Raw genomic sequence first — 19,717 nt, forward strand, 5'->3', positions numbered from 1 at the left:
ACCTTGTAAACGCTTTTAAAAACTTTTTAAAAGCATTTAAAAGGTGTTTAAAAACCTTTTAAAATTTTTATAAAAACTTTTACAAGGTTTTTAAAAACATTGTAAAAGGGTTTAGAAGGTGTTTAAAAACCTTTTAAAAATCCTTTTAAAAACCATTTGAAAACCTTTTAAAAACCTTTTAAAAATCTTGTAAAAGCGTTTACAAGTTGTTTAAAAAACCTTTTAAAACTCTTTAAAAAATCTTGTAAAAGCCTTTACAAGGTATTTATAAGGCTTTTATAAGGTAGAAACCTTATAAAACCTTTTAAAAACCTTGTAAATTTTTTTTGGCGGGAAAAATTTTGGCGGGAAAATTTTTTTTTTCGAAATTTTTTATCAAAAGTTTTTTGACAAAAAAATTTTTGGCGGGAAAATATGTCGGAAATTTTTGGCGGGAAAATTTTGTTTTTCTTTTTATTGAATAAAATACTTTTCATCTAAGGGTAAAATGGTCAATTAAAATTAAAAGAGGGCATAAATAAAAATGGCCAGAAAAGAGGGTATTTTTGAAAAGGGGTATATCAAAAAAGGCATTTTTAACAAATTCTCAAATAAATATAACTTTGTATATTTGTAAGTATATTTTAGTGAAATTTTGCGTTAAAATAATATGTAATTATTTAATTAGTTTTAATATGTGATACTTAAATTTGTATGAATCATTTTTTTTGTATCTCTTCTTTTAATAATAACACATCTAATTATTATGGGGGACTTTCAAAAATATCCTTTTTCTATGTCACTTTTCAAAAATACCCTTTGATGGTGTCCATTTTCAAAAATACCCTTTTTAATATATAAAATGCCAAAATTATAAATTCTAAACCCTATCCCTTAAAAACTATACCCTAAATGTAAATTGGGAACCCAAACCTAAAAAAACAAATTCTAAAAATTAATTTAACATAGGATAATTGTGTAAAAGAGGGCAAAAATGAAAAGTTCAAAAAATGAGCATTTTTGAAAAGGGGTATGCCAAAAAAGACATTTGTAACAAATTCTCAATTTTTATTCAGTTAATTGTTTTATTTTAAAATATAATGGCAAGTTAATGTAATTAAGTAGAAAATTTAAGGTTATTTTGCTAAAAGGTGCATAACTCTCTGCCGGCGACACATCAGCTTTTTCAAAAGTGTGTTTATTTATTAATATATAGGGGATGTCAGAGATACACATACTAATCCTTTGAAAACTAAATCTATGGAAGATAATTTTCGGATTCGAAACCTTTGTATTCATGAGTTTTTTTTTTTTTTTTTGGTATAAACCAAATATATAATCCACACTTTGCTTTTTTTTTTTGAATAATAGAAAATTGTTAACCACAAAAAAATAGTAAGAAAATAAGTGTATTGAAAATTCATTGTTGAAAGAATCATTTAAAGCACTCACATTTGTGATCTTGGCAAAGAAGTAACTAGACTTGTTAACCTTTTAGTTACAATTTTAGTGGTCAGACTAAAAAGGAAAAGAGATTGTTTTTCATGTAGTGAGTTATATATTTTTTCATACATCATATTTTTCATATTGAGAGAGATCAATGAAATTGTTTTTTACATTCTAAAAGATTTACATTAGAAATCGAATATTATTCTCTCTAAATGCAGGAAACGGTGAGCATTCTGGTTTTAAGTGATCTTCAGTTTAGTTTTCCGGTTATGGAAAACGGTGAAAGAGCAATAGAGACAATAATATTCGATTCATATTCACGTTCTATTCTAAAGAAAGCCTACCCTACCCACCCATAAGGGCAGAGTCCTTATGACACAGAGAGACTTTTGTATTGATATGCAGTAAAAGGTGAAAATAGAGATGAAAAAAACACTTAACCCACCAATAATACTATTTTCCTTGGACCTCTCTTTGACCACTATAATCCTTTGACCACACTCTCTCTTAAATCTACCTCCACACCCTTTTACCACTAGCCTCACTAACGCGTGCACTTCCAAACTCCACATTCCATCATCAACGTAAGACAACTTTTTAACTGCATGATTAAATGATTCATTAATTACTCCATGACAATAACATCTTGCATGGTTGATAGGTCGATATATACTTTATATGCTACCATAAAAGTTACAAATCAAGATTCATATATTTAATTACATATCTACATCCTAGTTAAGCAAACTTATCATCGTCAACTTACATTAAAAAATCTAGCTAGCCAATATATATAATGGACCTCCTTGATGATTGTGATTGTTATGGCAAAGACGAAGAAGAAGCCAAAGCAAGAATGGAAGTTGCGAGTTGATTAATGGCGTCTACCAAACCATTCATACCTTGTCTGTTTAAATCAGCTTTCGATTCCTCTATCTTTAGTCTCCTGTCTTGCAGCCTCATCACTTCCTTATGCCTCATCTCTTGTCTCTCCTCACTCTCTTTTATCACTTGTGCGATCACCAACACGCTTCTCGATATTGCCGCTCCAACCATAACCTCCGCATCCTCACTCTCTCCTTGGGCGTTCGTTTCTCCAGGCTTTGTTGTTCTCCTTCGCTTCGCCCCTGATGTGTCTGAAAACTCACTTGTGTTAGTCTGAATACTAGCTCACTCGTACTACTTCATTGTTATGAGTTAAGAAGAGAGATAAAACGAAAGGGTACCTACTGTGGGCTGTATAGGCTCAGCGTGAAATGTGAACCGTGGAGGTTGAGGCGGTGGAGGATGTGATAAGTCTAGAGGTTGTGGCGGCGGCGGTGACTGAAGAGATAATACAATAGTAGTCGGGCTTTGATGCATCGGCTGAGCCATCATCGGAGCTACAAATCTTTGGCACACTCTTAGGATCTGGCCACCGTTACCGTATGGAAGAGTCTTTTTCTCGACAAGCTCAGCCAACGCGTCGTATATACGAGACAACATATTACTCGGCAAGCTCCTCTCTTTCCTCTCACTCTTCTCCATCTTCCAGTATGACGCCGGCTGAGAGGAAGAAGAGCCGGTGTTAAAAGAAGATTCTATTCTCGATCTCTCGTACTCTCTGATCTTCTTGTAACCCCTCATTATATTGTCCCACTTATCGTTGCACTGGTTCTGATTCCTCTGACATCCTCTTCTCCAACAATACTCTTCTATCCACTTCCACCGGAGCTCCATAGATTTGTTCGGTTTTTTCTCCGACCGCCGTATACGTCTCTCCTCCTCCATCTTCTTGGCTTCTATGAGCACCAAGGTCTCATTCACCGTCCAGATTCCTTTCCTATACTCTCTCATAACCATCTCTCTGGCTCCACCACCCAATGGTTCAGCCATATGTGTGTGACAGTGTGTCTTTTTATGGATTTACCAAGAGGTAGCCATACGTGTGGTTTTGAATCTTGAATTTTCAAGAACTAGAAAGAGAAAAAAACAAGTGTTGGAGAAAAGGATGAGAGCCAAGACCGGTCAAAATCTTTTGTTTTGTAGTACTAAGATTGTCACCAAGTTCGAAAAGACAGTGGTAGCAATAATGAATGAGAAAAGAAAAATAATACTAGTAGAAAGCAATGCTTCTTATTAACAACACCTTTTTCCCCATTTACCTTTCTTATTTGTATGTTTCTTGTTTCTAGTTTGTTATGGGAGAACTCTATATGTGAATCTTAGGATCTAAACTGAGTAATTGGTACAAGTAAACGAATTTTAAGCTTAGACAACAATTTTAAAATCAAACACTCAATTAAAAAGAATGGATGGATTAAAGGAAAAGTAGAACAAGTGGCAAAATCAATTGACTTAGTTAAATCTAACAAAGAACCATAACGAAGTAAGTTCACCAGACGGGTGAGCATTAAGTGTCTTGTATCAGAGAGAGAGTGAAAAATAGAAGCAATATGATCCAAAACACAAGCAGAGAGAACATCATATCATAATATTCCAATTTTCAAATCCATTCATATGCCATGAAATCCACATTAGCAGGAAAATAGAGAGAGAGAGAGAGAGAGAGAAAGAAGATGTTTGTTGAATCATATTTATTCAGATTAGAAAAGACCACCCCTAAGAGCAAGAACCAAATGAAGAACAGAGCCACCCTCTATGTTGTAATCTTTAGCCGTTTTGTCATCCGCAAGCTGTTTTCCCGCATAGATGAGCCTGCAAAAAACATTATAACCACAACAATGAGACATAATCCAACTAAGTAAATACGAGAACCAGAGTTGTATAATATAGCTTAAGAAGTGTATAACAACATGGTAACATATGCAATATACTAAACTGTAACCAGTTGTGGTGTGAGCAATCGAGTCAGCTAAATCAACAGAACAGATTCAATTGAATGCACATGGCTGTATAACAAAAGACTTTTAAGTGATTGTTATATATACCTTTGTTGAACAGGAGGGATGCCTTCTTTCTCTTCAACACGTTCCTTGATGCGATCAATAGTGTCGGTAGGTTCAATATCAATCTCGATTTCTTTGCCAGTGAGAGTCTTGACCTTGATCATGGTTCCACCTCTGAGCCTCAAGACAAGATGAAGAGTAGACTCTTTCTGGATGTTGTAATCAGCTAAGGTCCGTCCATCTTCGAGTTGCTTACCAGCAAATATCAGCCTTTGTTGATCCGGTGGTATACCCTCTTTGTCCTGTAAAACCCAAAACAGAGCTCAGCTTCATCATCACAACATAAAACTTAACAAAACTCTTTAAACTAAACATAGACCTAAATAAAGATCGTTCACAAAACAATTCACATCAAGATTACTACTCGAAACAATCCTAGGGTTTTTAACTTCGATCGGCGGAGAATATAATCAGATCGCTTATCGAACAAACACTCAAAGACACATAATTCGAGTAAGAGGAAGTAGAAACAGTAGATTGATTGAGGGGGATAAAGAAAACCCTAAAAAATAAACCTGGATTTTGGCTTTGACATTGTCGATGGTGTCGCTGCTCTCAACCTCTAGGGTTATAGTTTTTCCGGTGAGGGTTTTGACGAAGATCTGCATCTCTTTCTTTTTTCTTTTTGTGGCGACTGATTAAAATCTTCTCCTTAGGCTCTCTTCTTCTTCTCTCTCGGATTCTGAGTGCGTGATGCTACCTGAGTTTATATATATATATATATATATCCCTCTAGCAAGAGGGTCAGCGTTTAGACTACGCCAACTTCTTCTTTTTTAATAATCGGTTTTGACTTAATTAAGCCCAATGTCTTCGTTTTAGTATAGATTTATTCAACCAGTTTTCGGTTTAGTCTTTAAATCCTCGGTTTAAGTTCAATCATACAGACGAGTGATCGAATGACCTTGTTTGGTTAGATCATAGATTGATTGATTTAGATGGGATTGGGAAGGACCAAATATTATCCCCATCATATGGAATAAAACTAATGCTGCACAATCCAGATTACACAAGATATGCCAACTACACATAAGAATCGTATAATCTAAACAAATTCGAGGGATATCATATCATCAGGAATCTCTATTGCAATATGTTTTAGGAACGGTTGTGAAAACCCATAAGTAAGTCACTCGCGAATGAAAATAGAACTGTAAACAGAGAAAGAATAATATTTGTCGTCTCATCTTCAAAAGAATCTCTCACACACTCGTTATCTTCTCCAACCAACTATACACACCTAACTCCCATGGAAATCTACTAGCCGCAGTACCATCTTCGCCATAAATATATCTCCTCTTACATGTATGTATATATATATATATATATATATATTTAAAAGAGTGTTTTACTACTACTAGTCTACTAGCACTACATTAATTCGAGAGAAGTAACAAAAATGGCGCTCTTGTTTTGTAACTTTTAGACTCCAAAGCTTGGGGTCTCTAGTTTCTACATATGTTCCAGTGATCCACCTTTGAGCCTCTCCATTCTAGCTTGAAGACCGGACAATGCTTTCTCATCCATTGGGAGAACCACTGGGTGTGAGTGCGGACTCTCTGGTCCCATTTGGCTCTGGGGAATGGTCTGGTGGTTCATTGATAAGTTCTCATTTGTTGGCATCAGCGGTTTGCTTACTGGCTCGAGGGTTCCTGATGAAGCCAGTTGCATGTTCTTCATCCTTTCTCTGATTGCATCTAGCGTCCCAGTCATCACTGTCATAGATTTTTTTCTAACAGATATGAATAAAACACCGCAAGGAAGAAAAACAGAAGGATCAAGGATCTACGAAAGTACCTCCAGGATTCATGTTACTGGCTCGGATGTCGTCGGTGTATGACTCAGATTTAGGGTTCATCAGAGGCTTCACATCTAAAGAGGACAAGGAAGGAATATCAGGAGATGGGAGAGCCAAGGAAGAAGGGGGAGGAGTTGACAACGGTAGGCTTGAAGGTGTTCTCCCCAAAGCTGCATTCTTCTCAACCTAAAAATCGATTGCAAAACTTAAAACTCAAAACACTGAAGCTATGAGGGCAACGATAGTAGAAACCAGGAGATTTGTTACAAACCTGGGCCAAACCGTCTCTAATGTAAGTACGAAACGCCTCACTAGCGTTTTGAAGTTGGGAAAAGATATCAACCTACAAGCATTGAAATCAGTTTGTAGGTACATACAATTTGGCTCGAATGGCCATGTGTTAATTCATAATAGGATACACAGATACTTGAAATCCAAAATCATATCTTTTACCTTTGGATATGACTTAGTGATGTGGTAGAGGTCGTAAAGACCAATTGTGGAAGTTTGTTTGTCCCCAATTTTCTTAAAAATCGCCCCAAGCTCTTGCTTCAACTGAACATCAGCAGAATTTGCGGGAGGTGAAGGATTGTTGGCTGTTGAATCTGTCCAATGGGTTTGACCCACAGGACCTGTTGCGGTTAACATTCTTGCTGCAGCTAAAGTCTGCAAGTATTTAAATAGTTACTACCAATGACGTCTGAATTTCTCTTGCAAAATGTAAGTAACTTTTTCAGATATATTTTTCGACCAAGTAATTTAGTACATATGATCTTTCAAGTTAATTATCATGAGAGATAGTACACCAAATGGTTTGGATGCGCTCTTTGATCAAACCCTCAGCTTCAGCAATTTGTCAAGATTTCTGGAGAGAAAGTTATAAGACTAAGATCTCACCTCAAGGTTCAGGTCGATGTAAGCGAGAATAATGGGTTGTGGCCTCATGTCAATAGGGACAAGAGACAAGTGACCCTTAATTGCGGCTCCCCGGAGCTTAACAAGTTCATGTAGAACAGTTTTCACCATCCTCAGAGGTTTATCATCTGCCCCAGCTCTTCTCATTGGAAAAAATCCGAACCAATAACAAAACGAGAATGAATTAGTAATGGCAAGTAGGAAAATCTCCAAAAAATAAACAGACTAATATTTGTAAAATTTATAAGTGCATTTAAGGAGATGCACCTCCTACGTATCTCTTCCATTCCCAGCTCTTGCAGATATACATGGATACTCTGAAGAAGCCTATCAAGATCAACTTCATATATGGTGCTTTGGAGGAGCTAAACAACGACAAGCAATAATCAGATATACAATACAAATTTTTTTGACACTTTGATCGTAGCAAGTAGGAAAGGCACGTCAACAAAAAAAACAACAGGGCTGGTATCTAACAACTACTTAAGTTATTCGAACAATGATTCTCCTAAAAATCATTTAGTAGAAATCATACCTTTGTAAGTTTAATAAGGCATTTAACTACCAAATCAGAGAATTTCTGATTCCGGACAGCATAAACTTCAGCCGTAGCAGGTGAAGGCCATCTAGATGGATCAAGAGGACGTAGCAAGCTAATAAGGACCACAAACGATGATGTCCGATCTGCATTATCCTGAATTTAATTTAAAAAAAAAAAGAAGGAGAAGTCAGAGAACGTTTAGGAAGTCATATGATGAAAACCTTTAGCATGGGAGGAATATCTAACCAGGATCTTAAGCATCAAAACGTTCAGAGCTTTCAGAAGTTGGCTGCCATCTTCCATACGTGGAACTCTTTCATCCAGAAGCCAAAGCAAGAGCTCTGTTATAAGGCTTTCAAGAGTCCCTTCTTTGACTGCATGGGCAAGCTTCTTATTTTGGAATGTCTGCAACAATACATACTTGTGAGTAATAAGCTTCACAAACAAACCTAATTGAGCTAACAAGCTAATGAAGAAAAGCAGCATCACAAATTCAAACGGAGTTACCTGCATAAGTGTGTTCAAAACATATTTACATGACCTCGATGAAGCTCCCATTAAGCTAACATCAAATGTTTTGGCAACCTAACAGAATATAAAACATAATTGAGTGGTGGTCAGCAAAAACTTTTATTGGAGTTCTGCAAGACAAATGAACAAAGAAAGTTTATCAGGCAGACCTTATTTGCTAAGCATGAAACAAGTCCATCAGCATCCTTCACAAGTTCATCAATTGCACTCTCTTCAGGATCATTAGAAGCCTGTGCCAACTCATGACACACAACTTTCATCCCTTCAACCGACTGCAACACATAAGAAAAGAGGAAAATAAAAAATTAAATCAACACTTACAGGATCTTCAAATATGCATCACCTCAGTTTCGAAATGACAAAAATGTAGGTGAATAATATTGGTCAACGTCCCTTCACAACCAAATCAAACATACATGTATTCTATGGACCTTTATTAAGTCTTTGTACTAGATAATTGAGTTACTATAATAATAATATCAAGATGGGATCACAGAAGCCAGAAACCTGCTCCGGAGAACCAAACATAATGATGTCCAAAGCCTCATTCCAGTCTGTAGGGCCATTAACTCCAGCAATTGTCCGAGGTACTGGGTTCCTCTCCAGAATTTGTTCCGAAATACCATAGCTTTGCCTGGAAGAGAAAAAAGATTGAGTTGTGCATAGAAGCCGCATGGACACCAGAAACTTATATATATGTCTACCTTGGAAATAAAGAACCAGGGGCTATTTGAGAAAGGTCACCACTTTGCTCTGCCACTTCTGGTCTGTAAACAAACAGAAAATCATTATAGACACTAAATACGCCTTAGAATCCTTCCTGTTCCCGATCACTAAGAAAACCAACATCAAAATAAATTTGTGATTCTAAAATGCATTATTAGGCCTTTGACTTATGTGATTATCTTTTTGGCTTCCACTTTAGCTTATTGCTGATGCTAAGTACATATAAGTCGCTACCAAAATGTCACGCACCCGTTGTCTCTAACAGAACGCTTTAATGCTGCCCGTGCCTCCCCAGGTCTCCCTTCTCTTCTTTTCTCCATTTCCTTGATCTGATGGCCAAACTATGAAAAATAAAACTCACAGATACAAGTCTGAAGCATAAAAACGTTCATATTTTGAGCTTACTTTCCACTTGAATCTATCATCAATCATACTCTTTTGAGCATCTGTAAGCTTCCCAACATATTTCCAGATATCATCACCTGCAATAACAAGCCACACAATGAGAAACGAGTCCCAAAAGTATCTCAAGGGAATGGACAACCAAATGCGAAATTCGATTCAGAATCATGATTATTAGGTTCCACATTTTTATGAAACATAGACAAGCCAAAATTGAGCACTAATCACTGCGAGACATGGCATGTTTAAAAAATTTTCCACTATAACTTCACAAAAGCTGATGAATTTATCCCCTACCAAGAATCTTATAACCAGTAGCCATGGTGTTCAAAGCAGCTTTTCTGAGTTCACCATCTCTTTCGGCCGTCAAGCTTGCAACCATATTTAAGTATTTCAGTAGTCCACTTATCTGCTTAGAAAGGTATATTAGAATTCAAACAGAACAGAAATGTCATATAATTTGTCAAGTTTTGCTACTACCTCGGTACCACAAGTCTCGAGTAGATATCCTATGAGATCAGTACACTCTATCCTCGTTCGGTTGTTTTTGGAACGTAAACCTTCTAAAATATAGGGATATGTCTTTGCCACAGAATATGCTTGGATAATCTGCTTCATCAGCTCCCGCATTTTTTCTCTTACTTTTTCAATGTTATGCCCCAACTGCACCAAGGACAGGGAGTTGAATATAAAGATACTGAAGCACCAATTTTTTTCTAAAAGCATAAGATAAACAGGAATTTTTATAAAGAGGCCAACACCAAGGGAAATTGGATTATTATCCGATGACTAACCTTCTCCGCCAAACAGGGCAGAAATATTGCAGCCTCTGCTTCCGTCATGCAGTATTCTTCATCCCTCAATGTGTTGAAAAGTTCCGGAAGAAACTCAAGCACCTATTCTTACCCAGAGCAAATGAAATTTCATTATTATTGCATGAAAAATAGTGTCAAACATGAACTCTAATAGCAGAATAAACATTACAATTTACCTTTAGCAGACAGGTTGTGTTGGATTTACAGAATTGCAATACAAACCACCTGAGAAGTATATCTAATACTTCTATTATCTCCTTTGAAACAGATGGAAGTGCCTGCGGCGAGATGGAAGGAAGATTACTTTAAAGAAAAATAAATAATAATAAGATCTAGCAGATGAATAAGATTCTAACACAAGATATCCGCATTCTAACATAAGATAGCTGCTACCTTCTGTAGGATCTCCAGCCCATCTACTTGTTTCTTGAAGTCGGGGCTCAACAATCGTTTTTGCAAGTCTTCCCTAAAAAATTTCATCATATCATTCTGCACCAACCACCCAACTTTAGTTATAACATGATCCTAATGCAGAACTCATTTAAATCCTCTAGAAATCAAACCTCAAGATCCTGAATCTGTTCTGGTCGCAGCTCCTCAAATTTTATTCTACGAACCACCACCCTCTCCCTGTCCTCCTGCAATTTAAACACACAAAAATATATCTATATCAACCTTTTGTCATCCTACACAATACCTATGGAAATATTTACAAATTCTTTGGAAAACTTATCCAACCTTATTGGAGTCCTTAGTATTTAGCAAAGCCTGTGACTGGATAGCTATATCATGGACAGACGTAATAAGACTTGAGCCCTTTGTAGGTACGGCTCTCTTCAGAAACACAAAACTAGTCAGATATTATAAATTGTGTACAAAATTATATAGGTTAAGAGATAGAAACTTACTGATCTGTTTCCTTGCTTCAAGGTACCATTAGAAGTTGATTTTGAAATCTTTGAAACACCTTTAGACACTGGCCCCCCCATAGCTTTTGATGATTCAAATGGTTCTGAAAACAACACCATTAGCTTGAACAGAGAAAAAAAAGCGAATGAAGAAGAGAAAACATGATAATCAGACAACCAGATCATGGAGAGGTACCTTGAACAAATCCTGGTCTTACTTTTTCAAGCACAAGAGCTAGAGCTGGGCCTTGGATATCTTTGAGATGCTTTTCAATCTGAATAAAATGCAAACATCTAATCAGAAATTGTTCTATCCCTGAATAGAACAAGCTAACCCAAGATACCTACAGTTTCTTGTCCACTGACTCTTAAGATCTCAGAAATGCATCCTTCGGCTGCTTTTCGCACATCTGCTGATTTGTCCTGGAAAGATTCATTGAAGCATAACAAATTGAAGTCAATATAAACAGTCGTAATCACTGTTTAAAGCTGATGAGGCGGTATAACAATTTTAGATGAGTCACCGTCATTGCGGTGCTTGCAGGTTTCAGTAAATGTATAGCATCCACAAAGTCACTTAATCCAGTAAGCTGTTTTGTCAACCAATCAAAAAGATCTTTACGTCCTTCTGCTCCCATTTTCCCATCTGTTAGGGCTATTATAATGTAAGGAATCTGCATTAACAGAAAATATGTTTTAGTTGACTAAATTATAGCAACAAGCAAAAGACAAGCCTCAAAAAGATTATCACCAACCATTTTGTCAAGATGAACAGCACCAAGCCACGAATCAAGAGCAGCCAAGGTGCATTCCCTCATGTGCTTCTTGTTGTCACCGAGACATTTCAGAACATCAGACAGAATTCCCTGAAGTAGATAACTCAAGTATTTGGTAAAACTGGCAAGCAGTGATATTTCAGTGTACAAATTATTTTCAATGCTTGACATGTATCACCAACCTTGCTCGCCTTCTCAACAGCTGGCCCCATAGCTGCAGCAACACCTCCAATGGTAGTCAATGTTTGCATAACAAGATTTTTGTTACTATCCAACAGGCGTCCTCTTAGACCACCAAATAATTCTCCTATCGAATGTGACAAAAATTATACATATAACAATAAGGAATCATGACTTCGTTTTGGTATGACAAATCTAAAATAACAGAGAATTATTGGAAAAATTCTGACTTCATACCAGTTCCAGTTGGTTGGATACGTTTATTAGCCTCTTCCAGAATTTTATTGACACCTTCAATTGACTCTAGACGCATCTACAAAATTTTAAACGACTCAATTTTAACTCTACCGCTTAAAATAAGTTTCCACAGAAGAATTGTTAGGTTTAGACAACAAAAGAAGACTTCCAATTTCAAGAGCACCTTCCAATCAGGACTCTCAAAGCCCTTAAGAAGATTAGGGGTAATCTTGCTACTGATATCTTCTCTAGGTAAGCCATCCAGCCCTCCAGCAGATGTTGATGTTGAAACTGACGTCTTAACAACTCTCTTCGGAGCCGCAGTCCCCTGATGAACAGAATATAAGTACAGCAAGAAAAACAAGAAATCCAAAAATCAAGGCAATCCACACAAATGTATACCTCGAAAGGGTTTTTCTCATATTCGGTGTCAAGTGCACTTAGTAGCGCAGGTTTGACATCATTAAGAAACCCTTTAATGTCTGCAAACAGAATTAACATAGTTTGATTCAGTGTTAAGATATGTTATTCTCCAAAACACAAGTTAGACAAAGATAAACAGCTTAAATGAATTCGTAGCTACCTGGACCAACAAACTTGTGTAAAGCACCCAAGAGTTTAATTGTAGCATTTCTGGTGGCAGCTGTACTAGATTGCAGCCCAACATCCTTACAAAAATCTATCAAATCCTGCCAAATGGACAGAAAAATCTCATTAGGTCATAATGTAAAATACCTAGATACTGCAGTTTAATAAACAGGGATTTCAGGAGCTGGGAATTTCGAAGAGGAAAAAACTTCAGAACCTTAAGTTTCAAAAGTGAGACACCAAAGTCATCAACTGCAGAAACCATCCATAACAAGCCTTCACTAAGAACCTTTGGATTCTTGTGCTCTTTCATGATTTTGAAAAGCTACAAACAAAAGCCATATATTGTCATTATGATCATATTAAAAAGAAAGGTAAAGAAAGTTGACCGACCCAGCACTTACCCTCTCGAAAACAAATCCAGGACCAACTGCCTCGCAGAAAGCTGTAAGGCACTTCATAGCAGAAGCTCGTGTCTTTATATCTGCAACTCGTTCACTAGTGCCTAGTGAATTAATAGAAAAACTCACGTAAATTAGCTTAGAACTAATTCTTAAGAAAAAATTAAAATTGGCGTCAGGATTCAGCTTTCATCAACTGAAGGTAGCTTTTTCTTCATCTGATACTAACCTGTTATACAAAGTACGACACATTTCTTAGGAAACTTCGCCGCAGTCGAAGATATGTGAGTGATGATTTCGATGACCTGTTGCTGAACCTGCATTTCCATGTAATAAGCTTATGTACTTAAATAAGAAATCTGGGTGGAGGAGTGTTAATTCTAAAAAACTACAAATAAGAAGAATTAAGATAGAATAACAAGCATACCTGCACATTTTTCTCATTCCAACCAGGAACCGCACACAACAACCGGACCAAGATTTCCACTGACTTGTCTAGTTCTTGTAGACCTTCTATCTCTTCTTTCAAAGCCAAAGTTGCTGCACGGCAATATAATGAAAAAATTGGCAAGCTGATAAATACTTAAAAACAGAAGGGCTAGAAACGAGATGATGTGACATGTGCTAATGCAGCTTTGATCTAAAATCAATAAGAGGCAACATGAAATAGAGCTTCAATATTAATTCAGGAACTTTGCACAACACATTTATACTATGCATAGTGATGAAATTTGATGAAGAACCACTTCAAAATGAGATTAACCACCCAAGCAAAACGGAAAAAATTAAACATAGAAAGAAGCACTAATGATGAAGATAAAAGCATTTGAGAATAAAAGAGTTCTCCAGGCCTTTAACAAACCTTCAAGTCTTTCTTTCCATACAGAGCTCTTTAGCTGAGATATAGTTTCTGGTTTTACAAGAGAACCTAATCTGTTTTCAATCTCTTCAAGACCCATCTCGGCAGGCTAAAAATGAAAATAAAAACAAAGCATTAACACCATAAAAGTCGGCAAGAAGTCAATCACATAACAAATACTAATTTTATATATATGTACCTCGACATCTTCAGGTGGTTCAACAGATTTTGAACCTTCATTCCGTACAGAACCATCTTTTTTGCCTCCACCCGGTTTACCAGTCCCAACCTTCTTGCTTGCAGGCTATAAAATGTTAGCATTTAATGTGATGTTCAAATCATAGTGGAATTGAGAAAGAAAACAAAAAAAAATGTAAGAGAAAACTCACAGCAGAAGGAGCAGGTCTTTTGCCGCTCAACATGCTTGCTGCTGATTTCCTTACAAAGGAAGCTTCTGAGTTCTGCATAATTTTGAAGTGGTATAACTATTGTGTGGATAAAAATGTTAAAAGAACTACCAGGTCAACAGATACGAGACATGAAACCCATTCAACCTCTTAGACAACGAGATGAGAAAAGACAAGGCATCTAATAACAACTATATCAAACATCCCATCTCCACATCCCAGATAAAACTTTTTTTTTTAAAGAACTGAATGTTATTTGACACTGAAGATACGGATAGAAGCATACCCCTGCGGCCGTGCTCCCAACTGAAGATTGAACTGTCACTTTTATATGAAAAGAGCATCCTATTAGAATGGGAAAAAGCCCGCAAACAAAACTTGATGTTCAGATAACGACTGTGTGAAATAAAGCACACAAACCTGAGCTTGTACCAGCTGAGTCACCACCACCAGAGGCTGCAATCAATTCTGAAAGTTTCTTTTTTCTAACATCATCAAGTTTTTCCAACGACCTTTCCAAAGGTCTCATACCTACAGACTAAAATAACCAAAAGATAATAAACATAAGTAAAAGAGTCATTTATCCACATATTCTAATATATGTACAGCATACAACAGACGACAACGGAAATATGTTACTAAAAAAGCACAATATAAAACTAATACCTTAGCTATTGCAGCCAAAGCTGAAAATGCTGCATCCCTCACTTCAGGAGTTCCATCGTTGAGACACTACATCATTACAAATTCCAGGCATCCAATTAAGTTGTAAGTTCAAATCATTGATTAGTTTCAAACTTAGAAGTGGTAACAGCGATCAAAAGTCAACTCAATGCTATTGCTACAACAACTAATCATAATACTGCAACATTACATATGTTATCTGTCCTTTTAGCACTAACTTGTTGCATGTGTCTTTTTTTTTTTTTGGGCAAACACTTGTTGCATATATCTATGCTTGCATTATTAAGCAACTACTACTTAACAGTGCCATGTTTTCCTGTACAGTCAAAGTATAATAAGGAGCCATCGGGAACAAAAAATACTAACCTCCATACATAAAGGGACATATTCTTTGTGTGCCTTGAGAATAAGAGCCTTGTTACTTGTTTCAAGACAGGATGTCAACCAGTTCAAAGTTGCAGAACGGACAAGTGGAACTTTGTTTTTTACTGCTGTCTTAACATCTACAAAAGATAGCAAAGTTGGTTGAAATACTGATGAAAGACGGATGCTTAAACAAATTGGTCGCCAAACATCTAAACAAGACAATCATAAGCAAATCAATAGAGCTTTATAAAAAAATTCCAAGATAACATGACTCTTGCCTTCTATAACGTCAACAAGATTCAAACACCCAGCTTTGTACATTGTTTGTAACGTTTGTGTAAGTGGGTCTGCGAGTGATTGCTTTTTCTCTTTCAATTTTTCCTGTTCAAGGAACAAACAGCCACCAAGTTTTGTATCAGCAACCAAAGCCCAGTCTTATCTAAGAAAAGAGTATCAATACTCAAAAGACTTGAAGCATCTTCTTTTAATAATAATTATGAATCAAAGATGACACATGACTCACAAGCAAAACAGGCAGCATAAACCGTGAACTAGCAGAGAAATGTGTTCTTAAACCACGTGCAAGATTTCCAATGGCTTGAATAGCTTCAACTGCAACAGCTAAGTTCACATCCGTGATAAGCTGCAATCGGAAATATTAACAAATATTATCAAACTGAAAGTAAAAGTAACTATGCAGCATTGAATCCTGAACAACAGCAGCGCTGATGCTATTATTGCAACCAGAAAACATTTTAAAACGAATGAACTTCAAATTAATCAATAAGCATAGATATTTGCAGGCTGCTTCATCACCAATTAGATAATGCTGCACTTACAGAGCTAAAGCATACAAAGGATTTTAAGATGTTAACATGTAAATATCAGCAATGCTGCCTAAACTTCTTATCATGAAAAGTTAAATACCTTCTTTAAGGTTCGACAAATCTCTGAAAAATCACCAGGAGCTATCTTTTTAGTCGAAGCAAGCTTTGTTAGCTCTGCAACAGCCTCTTTACGTTCTGACCACTTTGTAGCTTTCTAAAAGGGATACATCGTTAGTTCGTGTAATGTGTCAAATGCAATCAATATGGAAAGTAAGTGGTATAGTATAAAAAGTTATCTCAGTGAAGGACAACCACAAGAAATAAAACATAATAAATTAAAATAAGGCATTAAGAATCCAAAACTCACCACTCCGTCCCAGAAACCAGACTTCTCCAAAGGAGTCAAAATATCCACAGGATCCATAAGATCATACTCATCTATTTCCTGGGGGGCTGATAGTAAAGAGTAGATAAAATAGAATCAAAGTAAGCAGACTTCTCAAGATTGCTTGATGAAGAAACAATTTATTGACGTACAAGCTACTTACCATCAGCAAGAGCTTCTTCACTGGGCCTATCGCCCACAACATCGGAACTAGCTTCTGCCTCTGGCTCCTTGTCTTGCTCAGATCTTCAAAATTAAAATACAGATATAATCACATTGCAGCTTTTTAAAATCATGTTAGGACTTTTTCACTTTAAAATTCACGCAGGCGACGAAAAGGTCTTGAAACCAAAAAGTAATCCTCATGCATACTAATTCAATTATTCAGAAACCTGACAAAAGCACATTGAGTATTCACAAAGCATAGGCTAGATTACGGTGAAATCAAAAATATTAATGGAAGTTCCAATGAATAAATAAAGATGTAACATAGGAAAAAAAACAATTGTTATCGTATTTAGTAGTTACCTTATCTTTCGAGTAGGCTTGGCACCCCCTGAAACATTGGCAAGCTCAGCGTCCAGCTCTTTTTTCTTACAGGGTAACAATGAAATAAAATATTAGTGTTTGCAAAGAGCACAAGAGAATAATTCAAAGTATAAATAGAACTTCTTCCACTGTTTTTCTAATATAACTTAATAGGAAAAATCTCAAATCATGGGCAGAATTTACAACCAAGAGTGTGGTTCTTATTGGCGCTGGGTTTTATCTTCTATCAGTTATGACTAGAATTAGAAACCTCTATTTCAGTTTTCCAACTCCAAGAAAAAGCAAGAGGAATTGATCCAGTTTATATCACCTTGGCAACATAGCTAATGCAAATGTACGGATCAACAGAAATCTTACCATTGTATCCCTCATTTTCTCAAACAATATAGACTTTACAGGGTCTTTTCCAATCCAACGGCATAGCTCAAGAGTCACCCCTTTGGCAGATGCACGGACATTCTGATCTTGATGGTCGAAAAGTTCAGGAAGCATCTTTAAAATCCGTTTGGGTGGAATAACCTTTGATCCAAATTCACTAAGGTAGAAACAAACTAGGGTCATTATTTCAGAAAAAGGTTTCATGAACCAGTGGAGAAAACTAACAAGGACTTGAAAACAGACCTTAGAGCTTGAAACATAACGTCTACTGCAGGTACCACAGCCTTTGCAACTTTATTCTTTATAGCTTTCTCCATCGTATCCTACAATCATGCCAAATCTGTTAAATATATAGAGACGAAGTTCTCCTATCAACTATACAACTCCCAATATATATATATATATATATATATATATATATATATATATATCTTCTAGGCAACTGAAACTTAAACGATTGAAACAATGCATATCAAGTGGAGTTATTATCGCCTTATAGTGGAAGACAAATGATGTTTTGAACAAGACCCTATAGCAGACATCTTCAAAACAACATGTTACAGGTATCAAGACTCCTTTCTACTTCAGGAAAATGTATTATTGATAGCAGAAGTCCAACAGACTGAGACAGGGTGCAATAACTCAAAACTGGAAATGTTGGTTACTGGAACTGGAACAGACCACAGAAAATTCCATTCCTTGACCTTAAACACAGGATGCTCAAGGGGAATGTCAGTCATAGTTATTTTTAAATGCTCTTTTACACTAGAAACCTAGCATAACACTAGCAAGCTATATTTTACCGCACTCCCTCTAAAAAGGGTATATGGTTGCATTCTGGGTTATAAAGCACTTTCATTGCTATGTCAGCTCACCTATCTATCTAGTTAATGATACATCAATCTAGCAAGCAACTCTATGACTAGACATGAGAGTGCAAGGGTTAAGTGTATGAGGCTAAATAACCATCGCAGAGTTGCAAGAACGTAGAAAAGAATAGCATACCAAGAAAACATCGACAGCCTCTAATTCTACCCAAAGCAAGAAAGCAGCTTGAGCCTTGTCGACAGTATTCTTCCGACCCGTGAGACATTTAGCCGCAATAGCATCGCAAACTTCCTTTGCATACCTTCAAAAGCAGAAACAAGCTAAGTATTCACATGCAAACACACTAACAACAGTCTGCCAATTACAAAAGCAATAAAAACAATAAACAACACCATACCTTCCAGCGTCTGAGTCAGCTGCTCGCAAAAACGCAATCAATGCATCAAGGGCTTTCTCTTGCACGGGGGCATTAGAATCCGCCACCGTCTTCCTAAACAAGTGACCTGCGAATTAAAAAAATAAATAAAAAAAATCAGAAATTCAATCAAGAGTAAAGCAAATATAACCCTAGGAAGAATCACATTCCCGCTCCACAATCCAAATTCAAACCAGATCCACAACGAGATAAACCACCCCAATCAGATCTGAGCCTCAAAAAAAACAAAAACCCTAAAAAAATCACAAGGTAGAGGAGGAAATCACCAAAATCGCGAAGACGAGAGTCCTTAGGATCAGTAATGGAATCACAAACAGAAGCTAAATCGACGTTAGCCTCGTTCCGAACTTTCCAATTCTTATGGCCAAGGCGATCCTCCCAAGGAAGTTTCTTCGCCTCCTTCAATAACTTCTCGTCCTCCGCCGACATTTTCTCAGCGAACCTAAATCTCCGACGCTATCGATCTTATCGATCTATAACAACCCAAGTTTTTTTTTTTTTCTTCGTACGGTGGTCTCTTGAAACTTTCTCTCTCTTTTCAAAAAAAATTCTTCGTTGTGCCGGCAAGAGAGAGAGAGAGAAAGACAAAAGAAGAGTAGGGTGGAGCGTAATCAGAGAGAGAGAGTGGGGGAATTTTGGTTTCTACGTTTAAATCGGTGGTGTAATTTTCCTTTTTTTTGGTGTTGAAACCCTTCACGCGCAAGTGTCTCCACGCGCTATTATTTCAAATTTTATAACGAGCGTTTTTGTTTCTCTTTTGACACGTGTTGAGGCTTGAGACCAGAGTTATGCATTTTCAAACTG

The 19,717-nt window shown here is 36.7% G+C and overlaps 3 protein-coding genes across 7 annotated transcripts; all 3 read right to left on the bottom strand.

The window, feature by feature from the left end:
• Positions 1 to 1,574: 1,574 nt before the first annotated feature.
• Positions 1,575 to 3,624, bottom strand: LOC104785983 (uncharacterized). 2 transcript variants are annotated; one of them, XR_015598460.1, is made up of 3 exons: positions 2,659 to 3,527; positions 2,331 to 2,564; positions 1,575 to 2,029 (listed from the first exon to the last, which is right to left on the bottom strand). XR_015598460.1 is itself a non-coding variant. In XM_087513257.1 (3 exons), the coding sequence occupies exons 1-3, from the start codon at positions 3,301 to 3,303 to the stop codon at positions 1,758 to 1,760; spliced, it is 1,155 nt and encodes a 384-aa protein (XP_087369383.1). In that variant the 5' UTR covers positions 3,304 to 3,624; the 3' UTR covers positions 1,575 to 1,757. The 2 variants fall into 2 exon arrangements, 1 of the variants encoding a protein (XP_087369383.1); XM_087513257.1 differs by having other exon boundaries at positions 2,655 to 3,624.
• Positions 3,625 to 3,864: 240 nt separating this feature from the next.
• Positions 3,865 to 5,363, bottom strand: LOC104785982 (ubiquitin-NEDD8-like protein RUB2). Its single transcript, XM_010511282.3, has 3 exons — positions 4,892 to 5,363; positions 4,359 to 4,618; positions 3,865 to 4,125 (listed from the first exon to the last, which is right to left on the bottom strand). Exons 1-3 carry the CDS (start codon positions 4,982 to 4,984, stop codon positions 4,014 to 4,016), a joined length of 465 nt encoding a protein of 154 aa, XP_010509584.1. The 5' UTR covers positions 4,985 to 5,363; the 3' UTR covers positions 3,865 to 4,013.
• A 138-nt stretch (positions 5,364 to 5,501) lies between these two features.
• On the bottom strand, positions 5,502 to 19,618 carry LOC104785984 (protein MOR1). Of its 4 annotated transcripts, none has more exons than XM_087513251.1 (53): positions 19,180 to 19,618; positions 18,875 to 18,980; positions 18,655 to 18,778; positions 17,893 to 17,972; positions 17,629 to 17,806; positions 17,251 to 17,315; positions 16,886 to 16,968; positions 16,705 to 16,790; positions 16,438 to 16,551; positions 16,034 to 16,153; positions 15,789 to 15,891; positions 15,511 to 15,647; positions 15,127 to 15,192; positions 14,881 to 14,998; positions 14,747 to 14,784; positions 14,443 to 14,514; positions 14,253 to 14,357; positions 14,057 to 14,162; positions 13,622 to 13,734; positions 13,424 to 13,511; positions 13,198 to 13,298; positions 13,011 to 13,118; positions 12,789 to 12,894; positions 12,608 to 12,687; positions 12,390 to 12,533; positions 12,206 to 12,281; positions 11,971 to 12,095; positions 11,768 to 11,878; positions 11,537 to 11,686; positions 11,361 to 11,435; positions 11,209 to 11,287; positions 11,013 to 11,116; positions 10,843 to 10,938; positions 10,668 to 10,742; positions 10,498 to 10,593; positions 10,281 to 10,382; positions 10,084 to 10,185; positions 9,770 to 9,952; positions 9,587 to 9,698; positions 9,293 to 9,369; positions 9,137 to 9,216; positions 8,866 to 8,928; positions 8,669 to 8,795; positions 8,311 to 8,433; positions 8,138 to 8,215; positions 7,877 to 8,035; positions 7,625 to 7,783; positions 7,357 to 7,454; positions 7,072 to 7,228; positions 6,628 to 6,840; positions 6,446 to 6,517; positions 6,174 to 6,360; positions 5,502 to 6,091 (listed from the first exon to the last, which is right to left on the bottom strand). In XM_087513251.1, exons 1-53 carry the CDS (start codon positions 19,340 to 19,342, stop codon positions 5,829 to 5,831), a joined length of 5,946 nt encoding a protein of 1,981 aa, XP_087369377.1. In that variant the 5' UTR covers positions 19,343 to 19,618; the 3' UTR covers positions 5,502 to 5,828. The 4 variants fall into 4 exon arrangements, with proteins under 4 accessions (XP_087369377.1, XP_087369375.1, XP_087369378.1 ...); XM_087513249.1 differs by having other exon boundaries at positions 9,137 to 9,228; XM_087513252.1 differs by having other exon boundaries at positions 14,747 to 14,778; positions 19,180 to 19,614.
• Between the last annotated feature and the right edge of the window lie 99 nt (positions 19,619 to 19,717).

The sequence above is a fragment of the Camelina sativa genome, chromosome 5 (assembly GCF_030686135.1).
Source record: "Camelina sativa cultivar CO46 ecotype springtype chromosome 5, ASM3068613v1".
In the NCBI taxonomy this organism is placed as follows: Eukaryota; Viridiplantae; Streptophyta; class Magnoliopsida; order Brassicales; family Brassicaceae; genus Camelina; species Camelina sativa.

Excerpts from the sequence above, each read along its gene's own strand:
- LOC104785983 (XM_087513257.1), bottom strand. The coding sequence starts at position 3,303 with ATGGCTGAACCATTGGGTGGTGGAGCCAGAGAGATGGTTATGAGAGAG. Across the intron at positions 2,565-2,654 it reads GCCTATACAGCCCACAGTAG|ACACATCAGGGGCGAAGCGA; the intron begins GTACCCTTTCGT and ends GTGAGTTTTCAG. Across the intron at positions 2,030-2,330 it reads AGCTGATTTAAACAGACAAG|TTAAAAAGTTGTCTTACGTT; the intron begins GTATGAATGGTT and ends TTAATCATGCAG.
- LOC104785982 (XM_010511282.3), bottom strand. The coding sequence starts at position 4,984 with ATGCAGATCTTCGTCAAAACCCTCACCGGAAAAACTATAACCCTAGAG. Across the intron at positions 4,619-4,891 it reads ATGTCAAAGCCAAAATCCAG|GACAAAGAGGGTATACCACC; the intron begins GTTTATTTTTTA and ends TGGGTTTTACAG. Across the intron at positions 4,126-4,358 it reads ATCCCTCCTGTTCAACAAAG|GCTCATCTATGCGGGAAAAC; the intron begins GTATATATAACA and ends TGTTTTTTGCAG.
- LOC104785984 (XM_087513249.1), bottom strand. The coding sequence starts at position 19,342 with ATGTCGGCGGAGGACGAGAAGTTATTGAAGGAGGCGAAGAAACTTCCT. Across the intron at positions 14,358-14,442 it reads AAAGACCTGCTCCTTCTGCT|CCTGCAAGCAAGAAGGTTGG; the intron begins GTGAGTTTTCTC and ends AACATTTTATAG. Across the intron at positions 10,186-10,280 it reads ACACAACCTGTCTGCTAAAG|GTGCTTGAGTTTCTTCCGGA; the intron begins GTAAATTGTAAT and ends GGGTAAGAATAG.